General features: G+C 35.5%; 2 protein-coding genes across 3 annotated transcripts; one reads left to right on the forward strand and one right to left on the reverse strand.

The window, feature by feature from the left end:
• The first annotated feature begins 323 nt into the window (after positions 1–323).
• LOC121785818 (respiratory burst oxidase homolog protein E-like) lies at positions 324–6227 on the forward strand. 2 transcript variants are annotated; one of them, XM_042184267.1, is made up of 15 exons: positions 324–429; positions 568–1144; positions 1218–1377; positions 1919–1967; positions 2432–2545; positions 3022–3420; positions 3631–4014; positions 4119–4214; positions 4344–4459; positions 4548–4718; positions 4790–4946; positions 5089–5277; positions 5337–5465; positions 5666–5744; positions 5835–6227. In XM_042184267.1, the coding sequence occupies exons 2-15, from the start codon at positions 574–576 to the stop codon at positions 5942–5944; spliced, it is 2724 nt and encodes a 907-aa protein (XP_042040201.1). In that variant the 5' UTR covers positions 324–429; positions 568–573; the 3' UTR covers positions 5945–6227. The 2 variants fall into 2 exon arrangements, with proteins under 2 accessions (XP_042040201.1, XP_042040202.1); XM_042184268.1 differs by lacking the exon at positions 324–429 and having other exon boundaries at positions 436–1144; positions 5089–5256.
• A 1772-nt stretch (positions 6228–7999) lies between these two features.
• LOC121787687 lies at positions 8000–12257 on the reverse strand. The gene is made up of 13 exons (XM_042186500.1): positions 12097–12257; positions 11935–11996; positions 11205–11279; positions 10727–10805; positions 10577–10647; positions 10308–10409; positions 9994–10083; positions 9819–9893; positions 9176–9208; positions 8997–9074; positions 8494–8535; positions 8266–8354; positions 8000–8178 (listed from the first exon to the last, which is right to left on the reverse strand). The coding sequence occupies exons 1-13, from the start codon at positions 12149–12151 to the stop codon at positions 8157–8159; spliced, it is 873 nt and encodes a 290-aa protein (XP_042042434.1). The 5' UTR covers positions 12152–12257; the 3' UTR covers positions 8000–8156.
• Positions 12258–19910: the final 7653 nt, after the last annotated feature.

The following is a 19910-nucleotide window of genomic DNA, read 5'->3' on the forward strand; positions in this document are numbered from 1 at the left end:
ATATATATATGGATGTATTCATTTCCTTTTTATATATTTTGTTCTATTGTATATATACACTAATAATGATCCTCGTCTACTTCGTAAAAATGAAGTACATTAAAAAGGTAAGGTTACGAGACTTAAAATCAAAGGTAGCTCGATATATAGGACAAAACATGCAAACATGGAGGTACAGGCTTATAAATAAAATAAAATAAAATAAAATGAATAGATTAGAGTTTGATTGCCTAATTAAAATAAAAAAAAAGATTAGAATAGTGAATTGATGGGGGTAGCTAAGGACAAAGACAGTAATAAAATGGAATTTGAAGAGAGTCATTTGTAGAAATTGGAAAGCTCCAACCACTCTGCTTAGGCACGACTGGGCACATACATACATGCGTTGAAATTTGTGTGCTTATATACAGAGTTCCATTCGGTTGAGAGGTGCTCTCCTTATTTTAACATCTCATCTCTCTCCTCTTCCTCTTTCTTCTTCGTAATCCCTAATTTTCATGATGAAATCGATGCGATGTAAATTCTGATCAATTCCTCATTCCGCATTTTTCATCAATTTTTGATTAGTTATTTATGAGGACGCCGTCGTTCGGCAGCAGCAGCCGCTCCTTCGACGCGGCGGAATGCTCGCGCGAGCCGCCTCTCTTCGGCGGCGCAATGCTACCGGTCTACCTCAACGACCTCAGCCGCAACATCGCCGGCGAGGAGATGGTCGAGGTCACGCTCGAGCTCGACGACAACTCCGTCGTCCTCTGCAGCGTCGCCCCCGCCGCCAATGCCTCCTCCTCCGGCGACGACGACCAGGCCGGCGGATTCCTCGCCCGGAGCACTTCGGCGGCGTCGCGGCTGCGCCGGATGTTCTCGTGGCGGAGGACGCCGTCGGAGAGGACGTCCACGTCGGACGCCGCCGAGGACCAGCACCACCAGGCCGCGGTGGTGACGGCGCGTGAGATGATGAAGGCGAGGGCGAAGATGATGCGGAACAAATCCACCGCGCAGAGAGCGCTCGGCGGCCTCAGATTCATCAGCCGCAGCACGGGCGGCGAATCTCATCCCGACATGCTCTGGAAGCTCGCCGAGGCCAGATTCGCCGTCCTCGCCGTCGACGGCTTGCTCTCCCGCCACGATTTCGGCGAATGCATAGGTAAACTTAAACAAAATTGAACACTCAATTGGCATCGATTTCGGAAATTCGATCCGTAATTGCTTGAAATTAGGGATGGGAGACTCGAAGGAGTTCGCGTTGGGGGTTTTCGACGCACTGGCGCGGCGGCGGAGGCTGAAAACCGGCAAAATCACCAAGGCGGAGCTCCATGATTTTTGGCTCCAAATTTCCGACGGCAGTTTCGACGCGCGTCTCCAAATTTTCTTTGATATGTTAGCATCAACAACCGCTCTTTTTTACTTCTATTAATTTAAATATTCAATTCTGACCGTTGATTTTGCCTCTGATTTTGATGATGATTTATACTGCTAGAGATTGAACGGTCCGGATTAGTGCTTTAATTTTTGGGGTTTCTCTTTTCTATCACTTGCGTTTTGTCAATTTTCTTGCTAGTCCAAAATGTCTAATCTTATTTTAGGTCACTCATCTTTCTTTGTTTTCTTGTCAAAACCACTTCTTTTCACTTTTTTACATTTATTCCATTACTCTAAACACTTACCAAATCACTACCAAACATTAAAATTTCGGGAATATGAATTGATGAGTAATTTACTAAATCGAATTTTAGAAGCGACAATCTTTGTCATAATACTTCTACTGGATGATATGAACTGTTGCACACTTTTCCTCTCCTAAAATAAATTGGTTCGATTTTTTTTTTTCATATTTTGGAGATTAATTTCTATTTTAGGGCTTGTAGTTGTAACCAGACATTTGTCTATTGATAAAACATGATTTTGATTGTTGGCACAGGGCTGACATAAATGGAGATGGAAAAATCACTAGGGATGAAGTACAAGAGGTAAGAAAAAAAAAGTTACTCCATGATATAGGTAAAATTGATATACTCCCTCCATCCCAGAAAGATTGTTCCAGTTCATTTTTTACACTCGTTTTGCAAAAATAATAATAAATAGGTAAAATTGAAAGAGAGTAAAATAAGAGAAAAAATAATGTAGGTAAGACTATTCTTTATATTATTCTCTCTTTTACTTTACTCTCTCTCTATTTTAACTATTTATTATTATTTTTATAAAATGAGTGTGAAAAAAGGAAATGAGACAATCTTTGTGGGACGGAGGGAGTATATGTTATCAATTTTAAATTGTGTTATTTCTATTAACTCATGTGTTTTTTCTGGTTCACCTAATTCGAGATCGACAGCAATATTCTTGTGTTAATTTCTTTCTTTATTTTAAAAAACAATTGTTGGAGAAAGTCATGAAAATGCTAATATGAGTTTAATTTATGTTTTGACCTAAACAGCTAATAATGCTGAGTGCTTCTGCAAATAAGCTGTCCAATTTCAAGGAACGTGCCAACGAATACGCCTCTTTAATAATGGAAGAGCTTGACCCTGAATGCCTCGGCTACATTGAGGTACCCATCATTGCCTTACTTCATAAAAATAATAGTATTAATGTTTAGAATAATTTGTCTTCTAAATTGGCCACGTAAATCATAGTGGTTGCATAATCCATCGTTAGATAACGAAACCAGAGAAGAAAAGGCGATGATGCAATAAAAAGTCACTAACTTTTAATTAAGTCTATAATCAGTTGAAATGTACCCATCATATTGCTATACTAACCTAATCAAAGTTCAATTTGACACTTAATGATATTAACAATAATCTCACTTTGGGTCAACTGAATTATATTAATTTCAACATTCTACTCCTTAATTAAGATACAACTCACCCACCAACCCCCTAAAAAATGAAAAAAAAACTTGCTTTCATTATAACTAGATATGTAGTCTAAATTTATAATTAAAGAAGTAGATCAAATTTCTTACACACTTAATCTAGGACACTATTTGGTGAGTCATCTCATAGGAAAAATGGTGTGTTTCAGTTATGGCAGTTGGAAACACTTCTCCTACAAAGAGACAACTACATGAACTACAGTAGGCCTCTGAGCACAACGAGCGTTGGATGGAGCCAGAATTTCAGCAGCGTGGTGATGAACAAGTTCTTGTCGGTGCTGCTGGATAACTGGCAAAGAGCCTTGCTTCTGCTGGTCTGGGCTTGCGCAATGGCCGGGCTATTCACGTGGAAGTTCCTCCAGTACCGGCAGAAGGCCGCGTTTCAGGTGATGGGCAATTGCCTCACCACGGCCAAAGGAGCCGCCGAGACGCTCAAGCTCAACATGGCCCTTATTCTCCTCCCAGTTTGCCGCAACATACTCACATGGCTGCGTTCCACCAGAGCCAGACTAGTTATTCCTTTTGACGACAACATTAATTTCCACAAGGTAGCCCATAATAAATACTCCCTCGTCCCCAATACGTGTCTCACTTTGACCAGCACATGTTTTAGTAAATAAAGAGGAAAGTGGATAAAAAAAGTTAGTGAACTAAAAATAGTAAAATGAAGAATGACAATTAATAAGGGACGTCCCAAAATAGGAGTAGCATATAAATTGATTAATCGGAAGATAAAACAAATGGGCGCTCATCTGCAGATAATTGCGTCTGCTATCGCGATTGCGGTGGTAGTCCATGCCGGAGTGCATATAACGTGCGATTTCCCCCGCATTGCTAGATCTTCTCCTGAGAGGTTCGCGCTTATTGCTCCCGATTTTAAGGATGGGCAGCCTACCTACAGTGGCCTCTTGAGAGGTGTCATTGGCACTACTGGGATCTCTATGGTGGTGCTGATGATGCTGGCCTTCACATTGGCTACACGGAGATTTAGGAGAAACGGAGTGAAGTTGCCTCCTCCGTTTAACAGAGTAACAGGGTTTAATGCATTCTGGTACTCGCACCACCTCCTCGGCCTCGTCTATGTCCTGCTTTTGATTCATGGCTCATTCTTATTCCTCGTTCATCGCTGGTACCAAAAAACAGTAAGAACTGGGATATGCATTTTTATAGTTCACTTCACTCTAATATTGTTCTACAAACACTATTTGTTAGCACTAATGTTATAATCTTGGTTTGCATGTTACAGACATGGATGTATATTTCAGTTCCGCTGATTCTTTATATAGCAGAGAGAAGTTTGAGAACCTGCAGATCAGAACATTATGCAGTTAGGATTCTCAAGGTAATCTCGATTGTAGTATGACTCGTAAAATAAACAATTATGCTAAGTAACAAAACGATAACAGAGAAATGAAAAATTATGAGCATAACAAAATAGAACATTTTACATGCTTGTTTTTGGACTTTATAGGTTTCTGTACTTCCAGGAGGTGTCTTCAGCTTGGTGATGACAAAGCCGAACGGCTTCAGATACAAGAGCGGCCAATATATTTTCCTTCAATGTCCGGCAATCTCCTCCTTCGAGTGGTGAGCACCACCATCACATATCATACACGTTTTCAGGGGCGGACACAAAAATTTGTATTGATAAAATAATTATATGATTTTTGTGTAGGCATCCGTTTTCGCTTACTTCAGCACCAGGTGACAATTATCTGAGCGTTCATATCCGGACAGTTGGTGATTGGACTAAAGAACTGAAGCGAGTGTTCACTGAGGATAATAGCTCGACGTGTGTGATTGGTCGTGCTAAATTTGGATCGATGGGAAACGTTGATCAAACAGGGTAAGCTTTTCTTTATCATTTTATTCTCAGTATTATTGAATGATCAAAACATTTAACCTAACCTGGTGCAGCCTGCCTAAATTGCTGGTTGATGGGCCCTACGGAGCGCCCGCGCAGGAATACCAGAACTACGATGTGCTGCTGCTCGTTGGCCTGGGCATCGGGGCCACCCCTTTCATAAGCATCCTCAGGGATCTCTTGAACAACACCAGGCTTGAAGATCAAGTGGTATGCGAAGCGGATTTTAATTTTAATTTTATTTTTATTATAGCATCATTGATAGTCAGAAATATCTCATTTAAGCTTAACAAAATGTTTTTGGACTTGCAACATTGTTGATAAATATTAGTCTCCTGTTAATTTTTATTAGGACTCTAACACGGAGGCCAGCCGGTCGGATGACAGCTCGAACAGCTTTGCCTCCTCGTACGACACATCTGGCGGGAGGAAGAAGTCGCAGAAGACAAGGAATGCACATTTCTACTGGGTGACTAGGGAGCCTGGATCGTTTGAGTGGTTCAAGGGGGTGATGAGTGAGGTTGCGGAGATGGACCATAAGGTACTTGTAGTCGCTTTCTTCTTTTTCTTCTTATTTATGTAATGGTTGATATTTAACAGGGCCAAATCGAGATGCACAACTACCTAACAAGTGTGTATGAAGAGGGCGATGCACGGTCGACTCTCATCACGATGGTGCAGGCTCTCAACCACGCTAAACATGGAGTCGACATCCTATCCGGAACTCGAGTACTATTTTGTGTCCCATGTCTTTAAAAATAAAAATTATTTTACTATAACAAATCATAAGTAATAGTTATAAACAAAAAATGAACGCGGTGATAAAAAAAATGAGACACTATAGATAGATAACTCTGTGGTTTACCGAAAATGATAGAAAATATGTGTTCTTATCATATTTTGTCTTATCTGTCAATTTCACGTTGCAGGTTATAACGCATTTCGCAAGGCCTAATTGGAGAGAGGTGTTCCACAAAGTAGCTGCGAAGCATCCATGTTCGACAGTAGGTAAATGACTCGTTTCCCATCTCAAATTATGTCTCACTGCTATCTTGTCTAACGAATCGAACGCCACCTGAACTAACTGGTGACGTGCAGGCGTATTCTACTGCGGTATGCCTATTTTAGCGAAGGAGCTGAAGAAGCTATCGCAAGAATTGAGTTACAAGACATCCACAAGGTTTGAGTTTCATAAGGAATACTTCTGAAGCAAAGAAGATATATCACACGCGATTTGTAATTACTCATGTTCAAGAGGGCATATATATAAATATATACACACATACACGCATTATAAATTCATTTTTAAAAATGTAAATGAATCAAAGAAATCATTATACGAATAGAATAGAGAAATTCCGATAAATTGAAAAAGTAGAGATTTCTTTCGGAAGCAGGAACAATGGTGAAGCAGGGAATGTATGCATAAAAAGAAATGTAAAAAATTGTATTTTTCGTAGTACACTAGACTAAATAAATTTAATTTGCCTAGTTTTGTTGTGTACTAAATTAGCAAGCATAAAACGATTATTGATTTAGAATATACGAATCTAGCACCCATGAGTCACGACTACAAAAAAAGTTTGCATTTTAGTAATGGAATGTGTGATGGACCGAAATAATTACTAATATTGCGACAACCTAATGAGGAGGTCATGGTGGATCCATAACTACGAATGTCAACTGGGGCAATTCTATTGGGGTGTCGGGCTATTCGGTTACATACTATTCACGTTATAATTTTTCCTTATAAAGTAAAATTAAATAAACCGTAACGGAAAGATTACTAACATAAAATTTTAAAATTACATAATTTAAAGATATAAATTCTGAATAAAAAATGAGCTGAGTTTTAAAAATATGCACCCCATCGACCAGCCCTGCTCAACCTAGCCTAATCAACTTGTGGTTCTGCCCCCTCCGCCCTCCCTACAACGCACAGGACTAAATTGGATGGCCATTTCCACAATCTGATATGTTTGAGGTACCGAATGTGAATGCTCCGAGGGCTTTGGGCTTGAGTAGTACGGCTGTTCCCAAATTCCCATACAATCCACGAGACCGGACCGGACAACTTTTTGATGGAATAGTTAAACATAGACCAAAATATATTCTTTAGGATCAGAAGCTATTACACTTAACGTGTAGAATCAATTTTTTTTTTAACTTTAGTCAATGATGTATAGACCTCACATTCTCATTTACCTTTGAAACTCAATTTCATTCATGTCTTATTTGAAATCTATATTTTGTATAATCTTTGATGTTACTGTTATTGAGGGACCAAATGAATAAGCTATGTGATGGTCTTCTTTCTTGCGTTGATGATTGCATACAGAAAAACTCCCAAGACCTCCACCACAACACGAGGCGCCTTGAGGAATTCAGACACACAGTGTGACTCGGATTAGGAGAGCAATGAGGCTGGCTACCTTAGCTATCTTGGTGATCCCTTGTTCGTGTCGTTAATTATTACGTAAAATTGTGGAGCATTAAATATTACCGCTCTTTTCTTAATATAGATGACGGGCATCAAAAGCTATCGTCTACCACTGCACTTTTCGAAATATAGTTTACGTATATGGACATCACCGATTACCGCCATTTTATTGTCTAGTTTTGTACAAAAGCCCCAACTCACTGCCCAGTCCGCAAATGCGGATCTCCTACTCCATTGCTACTTCAACACTCACAACACAATAGTAAAATAATGTTATAAATATGTAAGCGATGGTGAGATTTTATAATATTATTTTATTATGTTGTGAATATTGGAGTAGGAATGAAGTAGGATTAATTTAAATAAACTAAATCCAAAAATATCTTATATTTGAAAAATAGTACTATGAAATATACTTTTTTTTAGTTTTTATTTAAAGTGTAACCTTTTAATTTTAGAAATCCAATTACATTATTAATAACGTGAACCACATTAACACCATTTCTATTATCATTTCTTTTCATTTTTCTTATTTTACCTGAATTGAAACACATGCTCAATCAAAAGTTTATATTTTCTAGGGACCGGAGGAAGTATATTTATTAATTTAAGAGTTCATTCTGATCTAAAATGGAGTAATAATTTTTTGTACACATTTGTCGGTTTTGCCAGTGGAATTGCTTACATTGAAATGTAACTATTGGCTATTTTGTATACTTAGCTAATACTGATAGAATACTCCACAATATTTATATTATATGAAATATAAAAAAAAATATGGAATACTAAAATAAATCAAATTCTAACCACCATAACAATACAATAAAGCTAAATAATAATAATACTTTCGGAATAAAATAAATGTATAGGTTGGTATCAATTTATGTTACATGTGATAATCGAGAAGATTATGTTGCGCAGAAACCACAATTAACTCTATAGCCGCTTGAAGAAGTAGCATACCTCTACAAAGCTAGCAGTCAGCTCTTGTTTGAAAAAGTCCTGCATATCAAATTCAACGCTTTTAAACGCACACATTTAAATATGTGAAGCAGAATTCAGACATGCACATGAGATGAAATAGTGTACCTCGTTATGGGTTTACTGAGCTTATTATCATGCACACTCCCATCTGTCAATAAATTACTGTTGGGAGAATCTACTATAGCTCTAAGACCCTGAAAAGACCGTAAAATTCATATCATCCTAGAGTTGTGATCAAATGAGAAACACAGTACAAGAATGAGAACTATATCACTTAATTGATTCATTAATATCAGTTGGCAACAGACTTAGTGGAGAATAGATGGGAGGTACCATGAGATTTTGCATTGGATTTCCAGGATGTTTCAATTGATCCTGCACCAAACCATTGAAAATAAATTAGTTAATAAAAGCAGGTTGCTAACGACTAAACTTTACGGGGATATCACTCAAGATAAGGAGAGACGAAATGTGGATGCTTCCCAAACCACCATTACTGGTTAAGAAATAAAACTTCCGAATAACAACTGAGATGTAAGAAATTACAATGATTAAGGGTTTTAAAGCCTACCAGGAAAAGTGAGTTCTTCCTAATGAAAAAATGGCCCAAACTAGTTTAAATATATAGAAATCTAGAAACAATGTAAGCTAAAAGGACATAAAAGCAAGAATGGTTTTTAAAAAAACTGTGCCTCAAATATTTAGTTAAAAAGATGAAAAAATGGCATTACATCGAAAACCTAAGCACGATTCACCAGAGAATATCAAAATAGATTAAATGATTTTTATCACAATAAAAAGAGAAATTAAGGTGCAGGAAAAGGAGAATAACCAACCTGAATCCTTTCTGGCATGGCCATCCTTTTCCCATTAATAATGCTACACAGGTACATTACCCCAGCATTTGCAAACTCCTATAATTAGCAAGAGTGAGCAAGTATTAAGTGCTGCAGAAGCAACTTGCAGAAAAAGAAAACAAAGAGGAGACTAATATCAGTTCAAAAAAGTAGTTCACCTGCTTGTCTTCTAGTGAATGTAGTTTACCATCCTGCAACAGAACATACGAGATAAGAGTTGAAAGGGGAGGAACCATTTCAAAAGAAATACAAATTGCAGTGTTTGTGAACCAAGTACATAAATATGGTGAAGCAGCATCCTGGATAAGGTTTTAAGCCATAAACGTGTGATACAGCAACCTAACGTCAATAGTCTTGCAATAATGAACCAAGGCGCTAGAATGTATGACAGATGGACGAATCAGATTTTCAGAGTTTTATTCAAAGAGGTGCAAAGTGATAGCTCGAATACATGACTCATCTATTGCACAAGAGGACAATCAAATAGAAAGCAAAGTTTTAGCAGAAGTTTCAAGTTTCGACTCAAAAAAGTACGAAGTAATAGATAAACACATCTACAAGTGTGGCAACGTCAACATTGCTTGTACTGCGAACAAAAGTGAGAGCCAGAATTAACTTTGTATTAAAATAATCCATATACTCCAACCGTCCAACAACTATGCTCTCTTTCTACTTGTCCATGTTATCGTCTTAATTGTTTTTACAAGACACATTAACAAACATTTATATGAGCATGCTGCAGCCTATTAAACTAAACTGCAGAAACATAAAAATAAATAATTTGACAAAATCAAAACTAACCAAACCAGAAACAATCTGATGCAAATCATTCAAATCAAAGCCAATTTGAGATAGATCAGCTTGCGCATCAGAAACCTGTTTCAAGAGTTCAAAATAAATTGGGAATTGATTATATATTTTTTAAATTGCTAGTTAAGGAAATACAAAAAGAAATCAGCAATGCAATTGCATGTACCTCATTCCTAATTAATTTAGAAATCTCTATTTGCTCATCAATTTTTCCGTCCAAGTTCTCAATTCTCTGAGTCAAGTGCCTTTTTGCTGCCTGCTCGTGAACCATACAGAAAATCAATCACATAGATATTACATAGGCTAACTACTCTTGCAGTCTTGCTTTACCAGTCATCATGGAATAGTCACAGATTTCGGTAAAGGCATAAATAAGGAGACACCATAAACTTTTTTGTCACACTCATCATGAAAATTGAGGTATTAAGGAAAAGAAAACATGATGGTCCAATAAATACAAATCTTATAGCTTATACTTACAGCAAGAGCATCAGACACGTGATCCAAGTGTTTTGTCAAGTTTGAAACAGCATTTGCCATATTCTGCTTTGATACATACATCAGGTCCGAGAAGGAATAACCCTGGCATTTTGAAAATGGAGAGCCGAAGGGATCGTGTCACAAAACAGAGAATCAGTTTCTAGAGAAGACATGCAAGCAGCAGAAAACGGTATACACTGAAGAGAATAGCCTTTTAACTAAGGAACCTCCTAGTCTAGGAACGTAAATGAATGTAATACATCCCTAACCTTCCACCACATGTACCCATAACCCAAAGCTCCAACAGCAGCAGCCGGAACAATTAGAGATGTTAAGTTACCTACAACAACGAGAACAAGAGTCACCACTTGCACAGTAATAAGCCGACATTTTCACTTGGAAAAACACAAGATACTGACTCTGTGTAGAGTTCCCATTTAGAACAGTAATTTGCCTAGATGAGGCCAGCTGGCGAACCTCCATTGCTAATCGACGGACCTGAAAATGAGCTAACCATATATCAAAGCTGAAGGGCACATCTTTTTGAAATACCCGTAGGCTAAGGCATTACACTTCACATATTGTGCCCAGGTCATTTCAACAGTCTAACAAGTGCACCGAGATCCTTAAAAGAAAAGGGACAATGAGAAACTCAATATTTTGTTGGACAAGTACTTCTACACAAACATGTGAAAGAGGATGGTATCATAGTTCTTCAGATAACTTAGGTAAATAACTTAGGTAAAAGAGGATGGTATCATAGATTATTAGCTAAACCATCATACAATGATTATACAAACAAGTAGGTAGTTGGCTAAGTTACCACGACATATTATTAATAACACTGAGGTCTATAACAGCAACATGAAGATGATAATTAAAATACCAAGAATAAACCTGGCTAGCAATGGCATCAGAATAATCTGACTCCCCCTCTGACTCGCCTGATTTCTCCATGCCTTTAACCAAATTCTGGCAAATATCCGGAAACATTCTAAAATTAATCAAGAAACACATACAACTAAATAAACATTGCAGCTGAAGAAATTTCGATTAATAATGGTTTAAAAAGTAGTATCAAGCAGTTGTGAGACCACTACATGAACTGAGAATTACTAGAACTTAATATCATAGTCCGGTACTATGCTAGTCCATTTATTTTGGGAATAAGAAATCACTTTCTCTGAGAATTATATTAACATGGCGTCTATTCTCTCAAAAATATCTCACAAGCATTCCCAGATTGAATATCGCAATATCAGAAAAAAAAAACATAAAATTTTTAAGAGACTGACCCAAAAAATCATAATTTTAAGGGACGGACTAAAATGATTGAAATATTGTTAGTGGAAAATGAGTTACACATCTTTCCTAAATTAGAAATTTTGTACTAGTTTTAAGAGTGACTAAAAAAGGAAATAGTTCATATTTTTAGGGGTGAAGGGAGTGCTAAATTTGACATTCGTTTGGACCAAACTAACTAAGATATCTATCTACAATGCAAAGCAACTCTCTTCACAGCTAGTAACAGAAGCCGTATTAAGATTTCGAATACAGCTAAAAAATTGAAATTAAAGAAGATGATATGAATAAAATTCGAAACGAGTGGAGATGGAAAATTCAATACCTGCAACTCAGCCAATACATCTGACAGTTTCCCATTCTTTAACAATATAGTTCCTGTGTAACCTAATCACACAAGAAAAAAACCATAGAAAAAATTGCCTCTTTTCTAAAATCGATCTACAAGAAATAACTAAAAAAAAAGAAAAAAAAAGCAATAAATTACCAGCTCCGGCAATTAGAACGATCCTTGATAGTCCAAATCCTGCTTGCGTGGCCATGGCGGAGCCCTAAGAAATTGATCTATTATGGTGTAAAGCTCTATGCATAAATATTCAAGCAATTTTCCTGCCAAAACCAGTTTTACAGAATGTCATGTAATTGTTGAATTTAAATTAAGAAAAAATCCAATTAATAGTGTTGGAAATTGTAGTATATATTATCGGGCTGATCAGTAGTGTTGGCCCAATGCTTACAGGCATGAGCCCACTAGGTGTGGCCCATTGACGATTTAATTCCTTTTATTTCTAGGGTAAGAAAAGGAGAGAAAAAAAGCCCAAGAAAACTCTCCATCTCTATTTCTCACATTTACCGCGATTTACAGCCGGAGTTCTCCAACGCCATTCCTCTTTCTCCATAAAGAATTATTCAAAAGCTCGAAGCCCCACATCGATTGCGAAAATTTGGTAAGAATTTTTTTTCATGATATCTTATTCCTTGAATTGAGAGATCAAAGTAGGAGAAAGTTGTTGTTGAATTGAGCTGGCGAAGGGTGGCGAGAATTTAGGATTTGAATTGGGGGCACTTCAAAGTAATTGGCTTTTTTATGTAATGCTCAAAGGTAGAATATGTTGTGAATTTGTAACTTGAATTGGGGGTATTTCGTAGTAATTTGGGACTTCTCCAAATATTATGAGCCCGAATTCGGATTGAATTATGTGATGCTCAAAGATTTCATGACTATAAAATTGTTCAATAGTTCAAGCTGTGACTTCTCCAATATTCATGACTGTAAAATTGTTCAAGAGTTCATGACTATAAATTCCTGCAATGCCTAAATTATAACACGTCAATTTTTTTTTTCTCAGCTCACCGGGCCTAAATGGCAACTAACATAATTTTTCCCAAAACTTGCTTTTTATATATTGATAGATTGTTGGGTTTGCTGTATTTTCTTAATTTGATTTGGAATTGGTTTTTTAACATGGATGAGAATAAATTCTAATGAACTAAAATTGATAGAGTTATACTATTAACTGTTGACAAAACACCAAGATTGCTAGTTCCTTTTGTAATTTCATTAGGAATGATCATACGAAATTGAAGGTGTTACATCTGTAGGATATTAAACATATTTAGCCGCCTAGATGTTGATGTAAAAGGTTATGGTTTGATTCTCACATACATTTGGATATAGGTATTGTTATGTTTGTCATTGATTTCGCTTTTCTGCCGTATCTCTTATGCGCTCTGCTTAGATGATGTATAAGCAATCTAAGTGATGCTTTCATTGTGGTACTGAATGTTATGTAGGTTATAACTGCAATGGCAAATGAACCGACTCCAACTGAGAACCCCTCATCCATAGCTTCTACCCCAGCTGCAGCAGCTTCATGCCGGAAGAAGAAGAGCGAAAGTGGAACTTTCCTAGAAGATGTGAAAGACCACATTGATGAATTCATCCATGCTTCTATGGACGAACACAAAACTTGCTTCCAAAAGACAATCAAGAAGGTGGCTTAAAGTCCTGTTTTAACATTTACATTTCCAGGAATTTGATCTCTCTTGTCATTATGTAATACTCTATTTGGCTCTCTTCATGGTCTTTTAGATGTTCGGGATGTCAAAAGCTGTTGCAGAGAAGAACTCTGAGGCCAAGGAAATTGAAAGTTCTTTGCCTCTTCGAACGACTGTTGCTGAGTAAGGTGTATTCTGCCCTGCTTTGACATGAACTTGATGGATATATTTAGTTGTTGTCAAAATGTTTTAGATATGTGGAATAAGTCATCTTTGAGACTGATACTTGGAAGTTGTTATTAAATGTGTATGTTAATAAGGTTGAACTTAATGTGAATCTTCTTATACTTGGCAACCTTGAGCCCAGACAATTCAACAATATTCACAACATTTTCTTAGTATTTTCATTTATTCCATGTCTTTACAATACATGAATCTGGCTGCCTTTGAAATGCTGCAGACAAAAGGTCATGGTGAATGAATGAGGAAGAATGAAGATGAGTTTGTAATTATAGAATTTTCGGATTAATAAAAAAAGTTGAAAAATCCTATGCCATTTTGGCACGATCTCACCACCTAAAACGGGTGTCCTGAGTGGACGCATCTTCCGGCGCCCCTCCCGTAGCCCCAGACCCATCGCCGCCCCTCCCCATTCGCGGCCCAGGCACCTACAATGGAGAGGGACGTGCGGCACGGCTCCCCCATTCTTTCATTGTAAATTCTCTAATAATTATATTTTTGTGGTGTTATGGTAGTTACCTAAACATTTAAACTCATTCTATATTCACTTTGTTCACGTATACTAATAGTTTAATAGTTACCAACAATTAAATATTACATACTATTATTATTTTAAACTATTTACTATTAAACATTCTTTTTTTCATTTCTATTTTGTATTAATAGATATCATATTTATACTAATTTATTTCACTAATAATTTTATTAAAAATATAATTATAGTATAAAAATGAAACTCAGATTCTATTAAGTTTTTTTAAATCTCGCGATGAATCAAAATAAAAACAATAATTTATGAATTGGGTGAGTAGTTTATTACATATCTTAGCATTCTTCTTTTAAAGTAATCATGTCATTCTCCGGAAACGCGTTGATGGTGGAATAAAAATAAATAAAAATAAAAATATATTTCATACTACAAAAAAGTTTTAGGTTATTTTAGAACTTGGAATATAGGTTATCAGTCAATTTCAACTAAAAAAGTCTTAAGAAATTTAAACACATAATAATTTCAATGTTTAGATAAACATTATGTCTACAGTACTATCTAGTAGATGGTCCCTCGAATTAATTATCGGCGAAATTTTAACCAGATAAGCTTTTGATAAACATGATTATGTTTATTGTTAGTGATTCACATCAAGACTGCTTCAAGTTAGACAACCAATTTCAGTGTTAGAAAAAAGAAAATGAAATAAATGAGGCCCCCAATTTTCAATCTAGTTAATAAGTCTATTAATAATAGATTATGAAAGCTTCAACTTGGAGTAATGCGCACTTATATTATTATTATATTATTATAAAAGCCACTATCAACATAATTTTCACTGTACATCCTTATCACACCTGATATAATTGATTCTAATCAATTAGTATTGACTTATAATTGAGAATACTCGAGATCTTTTATGACCTAACTCGCCTTTCGCTTCTGTTGGATACTTGGATATATAGATATCACATACTCCTATCCTATGTGGTTTTTGTTACGTTAATTAAATGGCCTTCTTAATATCTTGTATTGAAAATTATGTTATAAATACAACATAAAACCTCTGTTTTGAACCAATTCCGTATTATATTTTGAAATCAGTTGTGTAAATTACAATAATATTTATGTAATTATAAGTATAATGAGTTAGCACGTGGATTAATAAAAATACCTAAAAGTGACAATGAGACATAAACATAAAAATGATAAAGGATCTTTGATTGCAAATAAGAGAGGATTAGGGCTGGGGAAAAATATCGAAAAACCGATATATCGCTCGTATCGTATTGAAAAATATCGAAAAATTATCGAATTTTCGATATATCGTAATTTTTTATACGATACAATATCGTATCGTAAGTTTTCGACACGATAATGATATGAATTTCCTTATATCGCGATATATCGTTTTATATCGAATATACGATACATGTCGATATTTTCGGTATATCGAATTATATCGAAAATCAATACATATTGAAGTTTAAAATCATATATATATATATATATATATATATATATATATATATATATATATGGGAGCGTTATCCTCCTATTCATCCCTTAGATCCTTTATTCTTCTTAATATGGGCCATTAGATCTTATTCATCAACGGTCCAGATGATCTGCATTATTACACTAAAATTGTGCATTATTAGTCGATGTGCATTATTCAACTGAAAATCTGCATTATTAAATTACACGTGGCACCAATCTAACCGTCGGATGACAAAATCGTGGGGCTGAGATTAAAAAGAACAAAGAACAAAAGATACAAAAAGGAAATGAATACATCCACATATATATATATATATATGTATATATATATAGGGGATGTATTCATATCCTTATTCTAATTATTGTTCATTCTTCCAATTAAATCTCAGCCCACAATTTGAAGATCTAATGGCCAAAAATAGTGCCAAATGTATTTAATTAAAATATTTAACAAATTCAAAAAGGTCATTTTGGGAAGCCATTAGGCATCGGTTATTTCATTTCATAATTCTCTCCCTCTAATATCAGCACATGATTAATGAAGATTGATTCTAAATTATTTTCCTAAATTAAACTAGATTTTCTCTCTCATCTCTCTCTCCATTGTAGACGTCCGGTGTTCTACTTTGTAATTCGAATTCTTTGTAACAAGAGATCTCGAATCTGGCCCGGCTCCTACTCCACATGTATTTAATTAAAACTTATTTCAATCACGACGCCGATTTCCAATTCCTCCACAATTGCATTTCCGGTCTCTTCGCGCAACGGTTGAGATCGGATATGGAGATGTTGAAATTGGGGGAATTGAACAATCTTTCTTCTCTCCCTCATCGTTTTCTCCATTGAAGACATTCTCAAGAAATTGTTGTCGTCTTTTTTCAATTGAAGACGTCTGTTTTTTTTATTGATAAATTTTGGTAGAAAGTTATTGTATTAGTTGTGTAATTGACATCTATGGTTTTCTGTATTTGTTCGTGATTAGTTCGTTCTTGTATTTAGTTTTATTTTGCATCAAATGTCGTTTTATTTTCATGAGATCATCCATTGCTTACAGATTTTCGTGTTTTCTTTTCGTAAGTTACAGCTTGTAAATTTTCGACAAGTAATGTACTATATTAAGTGTATAATGTAGATTGTATTAACATACGATTATTGTTGTATAATGTATATGTCGTCTTTGAATAATGTACATTACAATGGGTTTAATGTGTGACACAAGTTAAATTCATTCCCCAAAGGGTTTAGCAATCCATGAGGCTAGGGTATAGTACCGACTCACTAACAAAACCTTGACTACGGGAAGGGAGATAAAGCCATTAGGGTTTAGCAATCCATAGGGCTAGGGCATATTACTAACCATACCTCAAAATTCATTTTTGAATTATGTACGTGTTTCAGGGAATAATGTTTAGGCTAAGTAGAACTAAATAATGTACGCCAAGTGGCCTTTAATGTACATGTGTAATACTAAATGATGTACATGTGTAAGTATTTAATATTTGGCGAGAGTTGAATCCATACCCTTTGGGTTCAGCAATCCATGGGGCTAGGTTGTAGTACCCACTAAACGAACCATCACCAAGCGCAGAGAGTTTGAATCATTCCCCTTGGGTTTAGCAACCCATATGACTAGGTTATAGCACCACCACATGAATTAAATTTCATTTTTTAATGCGTTTAAGATTTGGTACAATAAATAATGTATCAATAGTATCTAATAATGTGCACGGATCAATGAATAATGTACAGATTGAAGAGAATAATGTTGAAAGGAACTTGAATTCATGCCCTTTGGGTTTAGCAATCCATGGGGCTAGGTTGTAGTACCCATTCACAAACGAAATCATCACAAATGGCAGAAAGTTTGAATCATCCTCCTTGGGTTTAGCAACCCATGGGGCTAGGTTATAGCACCACCACATGAATTAAATTTTATTTTTTAATGCGTTTAAGATTTTGTACTGTAAATAATGTACCAATAGTATCTAATAATGTGCACGGATCAGTGAATAATGTACAGATTGAAGAGAATAATGTTGAAAGGAAATTGAATTTATGCCCTTTGGGTTTAACAATCAATGAGGCTAGGTTGTAGTACTCACTTACATTATTTCATGTGTTGTCTACATTGTAATATTAACACATGATATTGTTATGATTCTACTTTACTGATTACTAAAGGTTTACATTACTTTGAAGTATATTTACATTATTAAAATATTGGGGCACCAACATATGTATGTTCAATAATAATGTATATGTTTTACATCAAGTAATGTAATGTTGGAATCCTCTCTGTCCACATCATTAGATCGTAAATGTACATTATTTGGAATCCTATTGCTCACCTCACGCCGCTCTTTCTCAGTCTCACTCTCACGATTCTCTCACAATTCGTCGTGCCTCCACGGTCCATCTCCGACGACGTTCTCCAGCAGTCCAGCTTCTCTCACGCTCCCCACCGCCTCTCTTATCTCCGGCGAGCGGCTGTAGGCTTGCAGCTCCTATATTCTCAGCCCTTCAGCTCCAGCAGACTCAAAGTAATTAAGTGAGTATTTTAATTTAATTTGTCTAGAGCCTTTGTCCTAGCGGCAAGAGCTTAGAGATTATTGTATGAGGTGCCGAGTTCGAGCCCTCTTGACATCGGTTGTAATTTCCTCCTTTCTATAGTATATGAGTTTATTTGTAATTTCCTCCTTCGTATAGGAGTTAATTTTTTTTAAAAGTGAGTATTTTAATTTATGTTCTATATATGCAAATTCATGGTTTATAAACTTCCAAGATGATTCCATTTTTTAATTATCATACCAAATTAGGAACCAAGTTGTTGTAGAAATGTGATATGCTATTTGTTTGCAATAGGGTTTAATTAAGTAGTGATTAAAAGATTAATCATAGTTGCAGTTAACAATCCTATTTAGAAATTAAGGACAGATTGATTGGTTGTAGAAATTAAGGACAGATTGATTGGTTGTATAATGTGATTCGTCATGATTCTCCAAATTTATCTCTACTAGTTGATCCACCAAATGATGAGGTACTAGTCTTAAATTTGGTTACTATCTGATATGTGGTAGCCATTAGGCTTCTTAATTGAGATTGAGTTCGTAAGTAAATCATATGGGTAGATATGAATGGATTGGTCTATTATTATAGACTTTGATTTATAAATTGTAATTGAGTTCATAAGTAGTACTACATGAGAAGATATGACATGATTGGTCTATTGTTCTAGACCTTGTTTTTAGCTTGTGTTTGTAGAGCTCTCATTTTGCTAAAGCAGATAGTTTAAATCATTAATTTATTTGATAACATTGATATGAAGCTCACTGCAATAAACTATTTGCTAACATATGATATTTTGATATCTTCTACTAGTTGATCTACCAAATGATGAGGTATTAGTCTTAAATTTGATAGATTCTTCGTGATTAAACTTCCATTTTATCTACAAGCTTTCTTAGCGTGTTACTGAAATTTGGTGTTATCTAAACCTCTGAGATAATGGCTGGAATTGAGCCATTAGTCAAGTGACAGAGTTATCCATGACAAGAAAATTATTATGTAACACTTCTAGCAAAATATAGTCAGTGCTATTCTCTCATTTCTATTCGTAATTTGTCAATTAAATGTCCACTTCTTTGCGTTGTCTATCTAATTTGTATATGCCCATTTTATTGTTCAATTCTAATCTCTCATCTCTCTTGGCCTTGGATTATGTAGGTTAATATTTCTAGATGATTTCGACAAGATGAAAGGTTTGGTGTTCAAGAATCAAGATCAAGACAGCTACTTAGTTTTTGCTAATTATTGTGATGGAGTTTGTTCAAACTTTATGGTGTTTTTTTTGTACTTGGTTGTGTTGTATTTTGATTATGGAGATGAGAACAATATTTATTTTATTGTGTTGAAGTTTTATTAATTTTTGTGTTAATTTTCTATTATGAAATTATATTTTTCGATATACAGGTATTTGAAACGGTACGATATTTCGATATATTGTATCGATCTTTGATATATCATTCTGAACGATAGATCGAATTTCGGTACGATAATGATATTGATATTATCTA

The sequence above is a fragment of the Salvia splendens genome, chromosome 22, assembly GCF_004379255.2.
Source record: "Salvia splendens isolate huo1 chromosome 22, SspV2, whole genome shotgun sequence".
NCBI lineage: Eukaryota > Viridiplantae > Streptophyta > Magnoliopsida > Lamiales > Lamiaceae > Salvia > Salvia splendens.